The sequence below is a fragment of the Hyperoodon ampullatus genome (genome assembly GCF_949752795.1).
Source record: "Hyperoodon ampullatus genome assembly, chromosome: 5".
NCBI lineage: Eukaryota > Metazoa > Chordata > Mammalia > Artiodactyla > Ziphiidae > Hyperoodon > Hyperoodon ampullatus.
In genome coordinates this window covers 5686168-5699943 of record NC_136918.1, presented here as the reverse complement: position 1 = coordinate 5699943, position 13776 = coordinate 5686168, and the positions used below count along the sequence as shown (strand labels likewise).

General features: G+C 37.7%; 1 protein-coding gene across 1 annotated transcript in view; it reads left to right on the top strand.

The window, feature by feature from the left end:
* The window catches only part of CEP70 (centrosomal protein 70), a gene marked incomplete at its 3' end in the record, with an annotated part of 83686 nt that overhangs the window by 29154 nt on the left and 40756 nt on the right, over positions 1 to 13776 (top strand). The window contains exons 7-8 of the mRNA XM_079705013.1: positions 5133 to 5302; positions 10617 to 10673. Coding sequence (XP_079561139.1) covers positions 5133 to 5302; positions 10617 to 10673 — 227 coding nt within the window. The remainder of the gene's footprint in view (positions 1 to 5132; positions 5303 to 10616; positions 10674 to 13776) is intronic.

The window sequence follows — 13776 nt, the reverse complement described above, 5'->3', positions numbered from 1 at the left end:
ATTTACATAACATTTATATGGGATATACTTTGTGATTTTAAGTTGTTTTATTACTTTTTATTGAAATAACAATGTTATAACATTGAATACTTAATTTCCTAATGTAAAAAACCCCTTATTTCAAACCTCTGGTGTTTATTATGATTAAACAAAATAAATCTTTTGTAGTGATAACCAGTATTTAGTTTTATGAGACATTACAGATACTTAGAAACATTATATCATCATAAATGCTTTTTGTCGGCACAACATCATATGTACCTATTGCACACAGGGAGTTCAGGCTGCCTAAAAGGGACCACTGTTCCTCAGGCAGCGTCTGGATGTCCCCTCAGTTTATACTGGCAGCATTGAAAGGATCTAATGAGTTAATATAAATTTCAGGAGCCAGAGAGAATCAGCCAGAGATACTAAGAAGCTCTGGCAGGAGGCCGCAGGCAGTTGGCATTCTGCCCTCATTTAGGCTGCCAGCTTGGGGTGGACAGTGCTCTATCTGCTGGTATTGATCATCGTTCTGGAGAAGACACTGTCATCCTTTGATGGCCAAGTCTGTTTCTGTTATGCATCAGTCAACAAAATCTTCTACTGTTAGAACTTTACTTTTTTTTTTTTTAAATAAATTTATTTATTTTATTTATTTATTTTTGGCTGTGTTGGGTCCTCATTGCTGGGCGCGGGCTTTCTCTGGTTGCGGCGAACGGGGGCTACTCTCCATTGCGGTGCACAGGCTTCTCATTGCGGTGGCTTCTCTTGTTGCGGAGCACGGGCTCTAGGCACGCGGGCTTCAGTAGTTGTGGCACGTGGGCTCAGTAGTTGTGGCTCGTGGGCTCTAGAGTGCAGGCTCAGTAGTTGTGGTGCACGGGCTTAGTTGCTCTGCGGCATGTGGGGGTCTTCCCGGACCAGGGCTCGTACCCGTGTCCCCTGCATTGACAGGCGAATTTTTTTTTTTTTTTTTTTTTTTTGTGGTACGTGGGCCTCTCACTGTTGTGGCCTCTCCCGTTGTGGAGCACAGGCTCTGGATACGCAGGCTCAGTGGCCATGGCTCACGGGCCTAGCCGCTCCGTGGCATGTGGGATCTTCCCGGACTGGGGCACGAACCCGTGTCCCCTGCATCGGCAGGCGGACTCTCAACCACTGCGCCACCAGGGAAGCCCCGGCAGGCGGATTCTTAACCACTGCGCCACCAGGGAAGCCCAGACTTTACATTTTTAGGTTTGCTTTGTTAGGTTGCTTTCCTCATCAACGGTACATTCAAACTCTCTTTACAGGGAGGGGGATTTTGGAAATATTTCTGTATGCATTTGATTTTGATCTTGCTCTCAGATATAGGACCATGCGGAAACCTGAAGCTCTTTAACTCATCAACTTACTGATGTGAGAAAGCAGCCATCAGGTGGTACTGACAGAGGGAGATGAGGGCAGGGGAGAGCAGTGTTGTTTTTTGTTGTTTTTTTTTTTTTTTAAGGACGATGCCTATTTTTTTTTCAGAGAGGTTGATCTATAAAAAATCACAAAGTCAAATTATTAAAATATAAGACTTACGAATGTACCAGGGTTTTAGGCAGTTGAAAGAATAGATGCTTGAGGATTCATTGGTAAGCAGTGACTTGGAGTGGCATGTATTTTCTGTTGAGTAGTTCATCTGTTTTAAATGAATTATGGGCCATTAACTTTTTGTTTCAGGTCCCAGAGATTCGTTATGTAGCTTATAAATTGGTACAGAGGAGGTCTCATGTTCCAGTCTGCCGTGGGGGACAGACAGAGTTAGGATTGGGGTGTGAAAACCTGGTGTTGGGGTAGAGTGTCTATGCTGATTTGATCAACTGAAATTAGTTGCTTGCTTGTTTGTTTTTTAAGTACCTAAAGGGTACTTTTTATGGAATGTGACAGAAATGGGCAAGCCCAAGGAACTGCTGTCCCTCAGTGTTGCCTGGTTGTCCAGTTCTGTTACAGACTAGTCCTCTATTCTGTACTGTACTAGGTAATCTGTGCTTTCTTGGGGAATATGGAAGTGCTCCCGGAGAACAATTATTTCACAGTTTGAGAAACATTTTTCTTTTTTTGGCATATTCTTGTTTCCAATTTTAGAATGGTTTAGTGCTGCATATTTTGCAGTTGAGAGAAAGGAAACATTGATTTTGTGTGTATGTGGCAAAGAGATCTAGGAAATGAACAGATGTTTGACAATAATATTTTGAAAGATTGCTGTTGAGAGATTGCTGGGGAAATGCAGAAACTAAAAGACAACATTGTATTTACAGTTTCTATGTTCTTCAGTACAGTTTCCCTTTTTCTGTACTTAGCTTCTGTGGATCAAGTTTGATAAACTTTTGGGTCCTCTAAAGATCTAAGCAGATAATTTCAGTTTTAAGTCAACGTGAACAGTGTCAGGTAGTTCTCCCTCTTCTTTCTTCATAGAGAGTGTATGGATCAGGAAACTGATTTTTACTATTCTTTTAGTGGTTACCTCAAAGATTAAAATATGCACTCTCTTGACTTCTCAAAATGTAATTTAATTTGTACTTTTTACCTTATTCCATGACATTGTAACCATCATAAAACAATTTTTGACACTCTCCAGCTTATATTATTGTTGTATATTTCAATTCCATATTTATTTTTATTTTCTCTCCATACATGTATTTACTGCTGACAGTTGAAATAGCACAAAATACTTCCTTCCTGTTATTATTTAAACTTTTAAAAAGCAGGAAAAAAATTTAGCTCTGTACTCTGTGCCCTAATTATTATGTATTATCCAAACCATCTGGTGTAAAGCCACCAAGCTATTTTTTACACTTCTCCACAAGTTCTTTAGCTTCAATTTTTTTTTTTTTTTTTACTTTGTGTTGGATTCCTCTATTGACTTTAGCTTTTTAAAATACACAGGGAGCCATGAAATTGAGTGTTTTTTAGGGCCAAATGAAAAAATAGATCTAATGTATATTAAAGTCAGCAAGATATTCCTAACACATGACTGCCTTATAAGTAACTGATATCTAGGTAGGGAGGAAAGAGATATAGGAAGGATGGCATGGGCCGTTCAAATTGTTACTGCGCCCTCTCCAGATTCTTGGACAGCAATACCATAGAAATGAATATCGCTCCCTCAAGATGCTTAGGCGAGCAAAGCTTTTTATTGAAAGGATAGCTTGAGCACAAGGGAGAAGGCGGAAAAGAGTGCCAACTCCTTGAGGACTTTCAGGGAAAGGGTTTTAAAGGCCGGGTGAGGGAGGGGGCTGCACAGTGCCTGATCAGCTTGTGCTCAATTCTTGCCCTGGTTGGCATCACGGCGAAGTCTCAAGTATCATCAGCCTTCTAGTTTCAACCAGCCTGGTGTCTACATGCTTGCAGTCAGCAGTTTTCCTCTGGCGGGGGTCTGCTTCCTGCAAAAATAACTGAAGAATGTGTGTCAGGCCTTTATCTGTATCTGTCAGGGAGCTGGGAGTTCAGTGACTCTGCTCTGTGGCAGATTTGTAGTCCTACTTTTGTCTTTTGGAAACTATGTACATAACATCAGTGGAACAGAGATAATCTTTTATTCCTGTGGGTCTTTGGGTATTATCTCAGAGGCCCAAGCCTTTAGGCAATTTGGGTTTTTTTGTTTTGTTTTGTGTTTTTGTCGTTTTGTTATTTATTTATTTATTAGCTGCGTTGGGTCTTTGTGGCTGTGCACGGGCTTTCTCTAGTTACGGCGAGCAGGGGCCACTCTTTGTTGCGGTGCATGGCTCCTCATTGCAGTGGCTTCTCTTGTTGTGGATGGCGGGCTCTAGGCATGCGGGCTTCAGTTGTTGCAGCACACAGGTTCGGTAGTTGCAGCACACAGACCCCATCAGTTGAGATGATCATGTTTTTTTTTTCCTTTTATTCTGTTAATGTAGTCTATTACATTGGTTCAGCGTATGAAAAACCCTTTCTTGCATTCCAGGAATAAATCCCATTTGGTCATGGTGTATCATCCTTTTAATATGCTGCTGAGTTTGGTTTGCTAGTATTTTGTTGAGTTTTTGCATCATTGTTTAAGGGATATTGGTTTGTGGTTCTCTTTTTATTGTGTTGTCTGGTTTGGGTATTAGGGTAACACTAACCTAAGAATGTCTTAGGAAAGATACAGTTGATTCTTGTATCTTGCTTTTACACCCTGCAACCTTGAAAAATTCAATCATTCTAGTTTCATGGCTAATTTATAGAGGTGGAATTGGGACCCAAGTCACTTGGCTGTAAAGCTCCTGCCTGGCTTCCAAGGTGGGGCTGGGGCAGAGGATAAGTTTTGGGTATAGCTGGCGGTTACTGACAGATGGTATGGTACCAGAAGCTGAGTCTCCTTTTTCCCCTGAGGGTCTCTTAAGTCTGTGCAAACTTGACCCTATCCGCAGGTGAACATGTGCTTAGTTATGGCATTGTCTTCTGAAAGTGGTGTGTCTTAGTATTGTGCAGGCCAGATGGGGATAGGGTTTCTCACTGAGCTTTATAAGAAGTGTATTAATAATAACAATGATGGTACTGTTGATTATGAGCTTTCTAAGGACACTGAGGGATGGAAACTATCGAATAAAGGAAAACCAGGCCGGTGATATTTCACTTAAGGCAAGAGAAGTATTCAAGATTTACATTCCCTTGTATAAATCTTGGGGTACATATTATTTCTGAACAAATTCCTGGTTTCTCTGAGTTTGCAGTCTACCACATTACATGAATGCCTAAGTTGATTAAACCATCTGAAATCCTGAATTATCGTTGATCACTTAAGAATATTAATTTTAATTCTTGGTTCTTTTTGACATCCTTAATATTGGTCTCTTTCTGATTATTATTTTCATCTAAACATATATATAAAACTATATCAGTTTTATGGAGATTGAGTTCTTTTACTTATTATGAAACCTTGAGTGCATGCAGTTATAAGCTATATTTTCCCCATTTTACACTGATTTTACTTGTTATAGTTTTTGCATTTCTGACATATCAGTGTTCCTGGAGCTTGCACCCGCTTAAAAACAGGCTCAGTACTGAAGTTCTTGAATGAAGCAGCCTGATAGAAATTGTGAGGATAGCTTTGTATACAATATTGTTAGGACAGCATGTCCTTGATGTATATATCATAATTATATTTTTTGAAAAATTTCTTACAGGAAAAATGTGAGCATTATAAGAAAAAACGAATGGAGCAACAAGAGACTATTGCTTCTTTGCAGAAGGATATCCATAGATTAACAAAGGAGGACGAAGAGCGCATCATCGCTCGAAACAGAGTGTTCTCCCGTCTCTGCAAGAGAGTCCCTCACACCATCCTGGATAGACAGTAATGTTTGCTACGTAAATTGATATGTAGCTAGAGTCATCACTTTCTTAAAAACAGATTTCATCTTGGGTGTGGTTATATCTCTTTTAAACTGGTGACGTATTCCTCTCCCTCTTCTCTGCTGTTTGTTTGTTTGTTTGTTTTAAATGTCATTAACTTTTTGAAGAAAATGGTCAGTTGTCCTGGAGAAGTACATGCTAGATTTGTCTGTTTGCTTCCTTACTATGTCATTTAATTTATTCTTCTATCTCCTGTGTTCCCTCTAAACTGGAAGTTAGAGCTAAATTCAGGTGCAAGTATTTTTGGCGAAATACTTCATAGGTGGTAATTTATGCGTCTAATTATAACATATCAGGAGGCACATAATGTCTAGTTGACCTACTCTCAGGGATGATAAGATTGTTCAGGGGTTTAAATAATAACAGTCTGATCCTTCCACTATAAAATTTCTCATCATCCTTTCATCTAATGGTTTCCCCCATTGATGATCTTATTTTCAATTCTGCTATCCCTTTTTTTTCTTTTTCTTTTTTTCCCCGAAGTCTTCCATTAAAAAAAAGAACCTTTCCTTTTGAATAGGGGCTATTTGGTTGCCGTATATGGTTTGTTACAGGGAAGTGCAATGCTCAGTTCTTTCATTTTCATTCTAATTTTTTAGAGTAAGCAGTTGTTGCCCTAATGATCTCCAATGATAAGCAATACGATTTTTTGTTTGTGCCTATCTCTCTTTTTTCAAAGGTTGTTATTAACTCATGGGGTTTTAATGATCAAATTATCTTGTCTTTGGCCGGTGGGATCTTTTTCATGTTGGTATTATATCCCTTAGACCCAACTCCATTCATCTTTGTTAGATTTCTTACTTTAGGCAGAAGATACATCCTGTACATTTTTTTGCCCTAGGAGCTCTTTTGAGGAATGGAGTTAGGTATTTGTTAAAACTAACACTAAACATTTAAAATTAACTCATTTAAAATGAATTAATTAGACATTTCTCAAAAGAGCTCTGGTTCCTTTTAGTCAGGAATGGTTTTTAGAGACCACAGTTTGAGTGTTTAGGTTGCTTATCTTATGTTGTCATTGATTTTAGGGCTTTTTAGTGGCAAGTACCAGGAACTATATATATTTCTGAGAAAAATTTCTAACTGAAGTTAACACTACTGGTTTTTTATTTAAACTCTGATTTTACATTTGTAACGGTTTTCTTTTACACTGAAAATCCTTATTCCTAAGAATAATATCATAATGATTTATTTGCTTTATCCTATAATATAGAAAAATAGTTTCAAAATAATACCAGTATTGTTACTAACAATAAGCCAACTGAATGAAATTTAAATTTCTTTGCACTTATCTTCGACATTAATAATATATTCCACTATGGGTACAGTCAAAATATAGTGTTCTAAAATATCTTGAAATATTTCTTTTCTGTGTGTTTGTGGCACCAAATTAATGTATGGTTAGGTTTACTTGTTTCAGTTTGTTTTCAGTTTTTAGGGCTGGCTTTTAAAATTTATTTACTTTTGAATATGTAAGACGTTTATACAATTATAAAGTCAAAACTGTAATTATTTATATTTGGAGAGGTTTTGTTTTCATTCCCGTTCCCTTAACCTATTCCTTACTTCTCCCTATAGATAATTTTTTAGTGTTATTTTTAGCAAATACAAACAGTGTGGATATTATATTTCTTTGTATAAAAGATAGCACCTTGTTCTTTTCACTTAATAGTATAAACTAGTTACATTTTAACTAGTCTTATGTGTTTACATAGAAAGATTGGGGATTTTTACTAATTAGGTATGTCTGTTTTATACTATAAAAATAAATGGGGCTTCCCTGGTGGCGCAGTGGTTGAGAGTCCGCCTGCCGATGCAGGGGACACGGGTTCGTGCCCCGGTCTGGGAAGATCCCACATGCCGCGGAGTGGCTGGGCCCATGAGCCATGGCCGCTGAGCCTGCGCATCTGGAGCCTGTGCTCCGCAACGGGAGAGGCCACAACAGTGAGAGCCCCGTGTACCACAAAAAAAAAAAAAAAAAAAAAAAAAAAAAAAAAAAATGAAGTCACATATAAGTTAAAAACAAGTTGAAACTATAGATTGTTTCAATAATTATTTGCGAGATAATGCACACATATACATGTACACAAATATATATACAATTTTTATCCTTTTGAAGGACGAACTAGGATAAAAATATAAATAATTAATAATTTAAATAACAAAATGTAGTTGGAGGTAGGTCTGAATAAATAGAAAAGCAAAGAAAGGAAAATAGGAGTAAGGAAGAACAAAAAGAAGGAGAGAGATAATTACAGTGGGAGAATAAGGTAAGAAGAGAGATGGAGGAAGAGGAATGAAAACAAAAACAAAAGAACAGGCAATTTGAGTGAGTGAGAGGGCAAGAAAAAGGGAGAGAAGCATTGAGAAAACTTACCAAGTACCAGATGAAGTCAAGCTAATTCAGGTGTGAATTTGTCTGATGGCCTAGAGATTCTGCACTTTATTTGGTTTTTAATAAAACAAATTTTCAGTTTGAGCACAGAACTTAAAAACTGTGAATTAACCCTTATATAAAAATGCATGAGTTGTAGCCACTACAGCTATTGTCAAAAGTTACAAAGGCATTGGACAAAACAGTATAGGACATACACAGATGAGTAAAGCCATGTTTGCTGCATTTATGGACCTGATAGCTTGTTGGGTAGATAGACACATACTCAGGTTAAGTAAAATAAAAGGCACATTGGTATGTGCTTTAATGGTAAGGCAAACAGGATACTAACTGGGCGTGGCATAAGGAGAGCTTAGTTTCCACTGAGAAAGATGGGGATGACCAGAAAGACTTCATGAAGGAGGTAACTTGTAAACTACATTATTAGGAACTGTAGAATTTTTTTTAAACACAATAAAAGAGTTTAATAAGGTGTCCAGTTTACAAAATAAATCTATAAAAATCAATAGCTTTTGTTTTACACCAATAATAACTTGGCAGAAAATGTAATAGGAGGAAAATTCCATACACAGTCATAACAGTAAATATGCAATACCCAGGAACAATTCTCCTGAGGTGTGTTGACGTCCTAGACGAATGCTTTAAAATTTATTTGCAGATGGGAAGACATATCATGTTCCTTAAAGGGAGCAGTTGATGGTAGTTTGAATTTTGTGTGTTGTAATTCTCATTACACTTGTATTAATTTGTTCTGGCATCTGTATTCCCCACGATGCTGTAAGCTCAATGAAGCAAAGACTCCGTGTCATTCCCTGCTGTGTTCTAGTGCATGTCCAAGAGGAATTGTAGAGTTTTAATAGACGTTAATGAGGAAAAGGGTCTTCTAGTTAGAGAAATATGGTGGCTGGGAAACAAAATGTATTTGGGAGTGGCAAGTAGTCCAGGTAGTCCGAGAGGTGTGGAGCGCAGGGTGCGCAAGGTGGTGGTATCTCAGGAGACAGTATGGAAGGAAAGGTGTGCTGAAACTTCGAGGGCCTTCAACTCCAGGCTGAAGAGTTTAGGTTCTACCTTCTGTGTAGCAGGATTAAAAAAACCCAGGATTTATGAGCAAAGAAATTAAACCCAGAGACAGACAAATTAGTGATCAGTTTTAATAGTCTAGTTGGTAGATAACAGAGGTCTGTAAAGAAAAAAGAAAGGAGAGAGATGCTGCAGAGATGGACAGGAATTGTCTAGACTGACTGACTGTAGATGTTGAAAGAAGGAGAGCAGTCAAAGATAGCCAGACTTCAAGCTAGGTTTGGGGAATGGGGGAGGAGGATAATGGGTTCATTTACGAACATTAGGCACTTTACATCAGCCACAGAGAGATATCAGGCCTACAGTTAGAAAGGCTGAACTCCAGAGAACTTTAAAATTTAGGGAGAGGAAGAGGAGACAGAAGAGGAGTTACGTGTGGGTGTCAGGCTAACCGAGGAACAAGAGTGTTTGAAGAAGGAGAGGGTGGTAAGAAGTGTTACATGCCACCTCGTTGGTTTGTGTTTGCCTTCGCACTGTCTTATTTGCTCAGAATTCCCGGTTGGACACATAAGAAGTCCTCTTTAAAAGTTTATTGAAGGTAGAGGTAACAGTCATTCAGGATGAATGAAGTTTGCCATGAAGGAAAAAGATAGAAGTGGAATGGTAGCATGGGGGAAGGAAGGGGTGAGAGGGCTTGTGAAGTATATAAAGGAAATTAAAGCATATTTGCAGGATAATATGAAAGCTGGTACGTGTTGGGATGGGGAAAGTTGAAGAGAAAGAATAATCCGGAAAGTTATGATATTAAAAGCTCAGTTGGTTGAATTAGCTCTGAAAAAAAGGAGATGGGTAAGTTTCCCAAGATAGGAGTGAAATACTATACATTCTTGCTTTAAAAAGAATAATATGTGAAAGTATAGTGTTATTTTATGTTTCTTTGAGGATTTTTTGAATTACAAAAGCAATATGTGCTTTTAGAAATTCAAACAATATAAAAGTATGTAAAGTAAAATGTTATAGACCTGCTTACCCCTCCTAATTTCCACATCCCAGAGGTACCACTTTTAACAGTTTGGTTTTTGTCCTTCCTGGTGTTTCACAGCAACAGTGCTGTTGGCTTTTGGGTGGGACCATTCTTCATTGTGTAGGGCATGATGGGCATTCGTCATGTTCATTGATGAACTTTTAAGCATCGTTGTCCCCTCCCCAGCTATTCAGTGTGACAACCAGCACTGTCCCCTAGTTGTGGTATTATCCCTCAGTTAAGAACCCATAGAGTTCATTTTCAATACATATACAGATTCATTTATAACTATTTTCTTAAAAAAACAGAGTAATATTATACATTTGGCTATGCAACATTTTTTTAACCTTATCAGTTCTCATTAGGATGTACAAATTTACCTTGTCTCTTCTCATGCCTCATCATTTTCTATAATATAGATGTGCCATTATTTATTTAACTTTTCCCTTGTTGATGAATATTTAGATTGCATCTGAGTTTTCACTCATAAATAATGGTGCATCAAGCAACTTTGTTCATCTTGAGTTACAGCCTTAGGCACATATTTCTGTGGGATTGATTGCTGGAGGTAGAACTGTTTGGACAATGTGCATTTAATATGTTGAGATTTAATGTCTGTGGTTATTTAAAAATATATACATAAAAATTAAAATATATGGCATAGTGTGGTACTTGCTTCTGGCAAAAATCACTTAAATTTTTTATAAATTTGCAGATAACCTGTATGTTTATCACTGTAATTTGAAATTGTATAGAGAGAATAGTAAATGTTCCAATACCACATTTTGAAAATAATTCAACTTATCTGTTTTCTAGGTTGCTTTGCCTAATTGATTACTATGAATCTAAAATTAGAAAATTTCGTAAACAAAGGTACGACTAGTCCTGTATTACAATTTTTAAAGTTATTATCTAGTCATGAATTACAACAAAAATTTCTATGGGCTTTTGAAACAAATATGCTTTGGAAATCTACCTGATATATGTGTAATTTACCTAATATGTTTAACTACAAATTTCATTTTTTATAAAGATCTTCAAGACTGTACTTTACCACTTATGTTAAAGTATATTGTTGCATTTATATTAAAATATGTATATTTAATAATCACCAAAGTATAGGTCACAGAAGAAATAGTATTTTTCTTTTGTTGAAGTATTATAATTTGTTCTACTGATGTCATCTAACCACTAGATAGTTACTGAGTATATCCACAAAGTGTGTAGGGTTGGATTATCTGCCTGCCAAAGTACAGCCTAATTAGTATGCAGATTTATATGAGATAAAGATAAAATGTCATAGTGAAAAATCAAGTATGTAGAGTAAAACACAGTTGTCACCTCTGATTAAAGAAATAAGGGTAAAGTTTAAAAATAATGGTCTTTGACTAACCAAAAATAGCTGAAAGATATCTAAGGCCAAATAATCTAAAGTGCTTTAATAGAGTCATTAAAACAGTGGCTATTCTGTTTCATTGTTTATAAATGGAGCAGTTCTTTTAACAAATATTTGAGCACCTACTTTCTGCCAAGTTCTGTTTTTGTTACTGAACAGATAAAATAGATAAACTAGAATAAAGCAGATAAGCTCTCTGCTTTCATTAAGCATACATTGTCTAGTATTCTTGCCCCAAGAGTACTGACTCCAGAAACTCAGTAGGACTGATGGCGGAGCTGTGCTGGTTGCTGATTGGGGACCTTGGGGACTCTTAGAAAAGAGCGGGATGGAGGGAGGAAGGGAAGATGAGAAAAGAACAACTAATGATAGAGCAACTCCTTGCTTTGTTCTTTTCAGAAAGTCGTATTATACCATTAACTTCAGGGGCCTTCTGATTTTCAAAAGTGTGTCTTTTAGATGGTAGGCATGGTGTTAGATAGATTCTAGAGATAGGACAAAGTTTTGTTTGTTTATCTTGGCTGCGTCAGCTCTTCCTTGCAGCATGCGGGATCTTTTTTTTCTTTTCTTTTTTTTTTTTTTGGCAGCACACAGGCTCTTCGTTGAGGCACGTGGGCTTCTCTCTAGTTGTGGCGTGCTGGGTTTTTTTTCTCTCTTTAGTTGTATCATGTGGGCTCCAGAGTACGTGGGCTCTCTAGTTGAGGCACGCAGACTTAGCTGCCCTGCGGCATGTGGGATCTTAGTTCCCCCACCAGGGATCGAACCTGCGTCCCCTGCATTGGAAGGCGGATTGGATTCTTTACCACTGGACCACCGGGGAAGTCCCTAGGACAACGTTTTGAACACAATTCTTAGCTTCCAGGAGTTTGCAATCTAGTAAGGGAGATTAAATGTAAACACATTAATAGTTAAAAATAATATGAGACTTAAAAGACACCAAGGCATAAAGTCACAATAGAGTACTTACTAAAAACTGTACAGACAGTAAGTGATACAGGAGTCGATAACAGGAACAAATTTGTTTTAGATGGAGTAACCAGGGAAGCCATTACAAAGCCGATGGGGGTTGTGCTTGAGGTTGAAGAATAAGTAAAATTTGGGAAAGCAGAAAGGCAAAAAAAAAAAAACACTGCTTGTATGCTTTGAGCAAAAGTTCACAGATGTAAGAGAGTAGACTTTTTTATGGTACTATAAGCCAGTTTGGCTGGACTTCATACAGGACAAAGAGAGTAGACTTTTTTATGGTACTATAAGCCAGTTTGGCTGGACTTCATACAGGACCAAGAGTGAGCTATAAATGAACGAAGAGACATCATTTGCCTTGGAAAGAAGGAAGGCGCTTTTCCCTTTGATACAGAAAAGCTGGTGATGAGGTTGTAGGTATGTGTATTAGGTGGGGTTCTAGAGAGAAACAGAACCAATAGAATGTACATTCATATGCAGAGAGAGATTTATTTTAAAGGAGTTGGTTCATGCGATTGTGAAGCTGGCAAGTCTGAAATCTGTGAGGCTGGCACGCAAGCCGGAGACCCTGGGAAGAGTTGATGTTGCAGTGTTGAGGCTGAAGGCCACCTGAAGGCAGAATACCTCCCTTCTTGAAGATTTCAGTCTTTGCTCTTAAGGTCTTTAACTAATTGCAGAAGGCCCACCCACATTATGAAGGGTAATCTGCTTTATTCAAAGTCTATTGATTTAAATATCACATCTAAAGAATACCTTATGGCCATGTCTAAACTGGTGTTTGACCAAGTAGCAGGGCACCATAGCCTAGCCTAAAATGAACAATCATAGTATGTAAGAGTAAAGAGAAGGCAAATGAATAATTTCATTTGAGAGGTTGTAAACTGTTAAGCTCACAGAATCAGGAAAATAATGAAAATGAGTAAAGCAGGTTAGGTGGGAACTGTGGCAAATTGGAGAGCTGTGTACCATCTGTCTCAAGGGGGCAGTTAAACTATACACTCTGCGAGGAATGTGAGCCCACTGTAGCTAAATCTGCTTTTTTGAGAAGTTAGAATGTTAGGTTTATAAATGAAATCAGATTTTTAATGTTTGCAACGAAAACTCAATGCTCTACAACATATTATACGGTCCAGACTGAATATTATTTGAAACCTTTGATCTATATCTTTAATAAATTGTAATCTGGATTCAGGAGTTGGTTGACTTTTTTTCTGTAAAGGGCCAGACCATATGTATTTAGGCATTTTAGTCTATATAGTCTCTCACAACTGCTCAACTCTGCTGTTGTAGCATGAAATGAGCCATAGACAATAAGTAAATGAATTGGCATGGCTCTGTTCCATAAAACATTAATTGAAAAAAGCCTGCTAGATGTAGCCCACAGGCAACAGTTTGCTGACCACCAATCTAGAGGGTGAAGAGAGAACATTTGGGATTCGTAGTAAGAGTAGAGAAGATTTAGTGTAGCCATCACTGAAATGTCTTGTGTAGAATGTGGTGTGAGAGGTTGCCTCTGAAGTTGTGCAAACTGGCATTCTCTGACTAAAAATAATAAAAGGATTGAGGCCATTGGGGGTGGTGGTGTTGAATCTGGTTGTCATGAATTTGTAGTGAAAA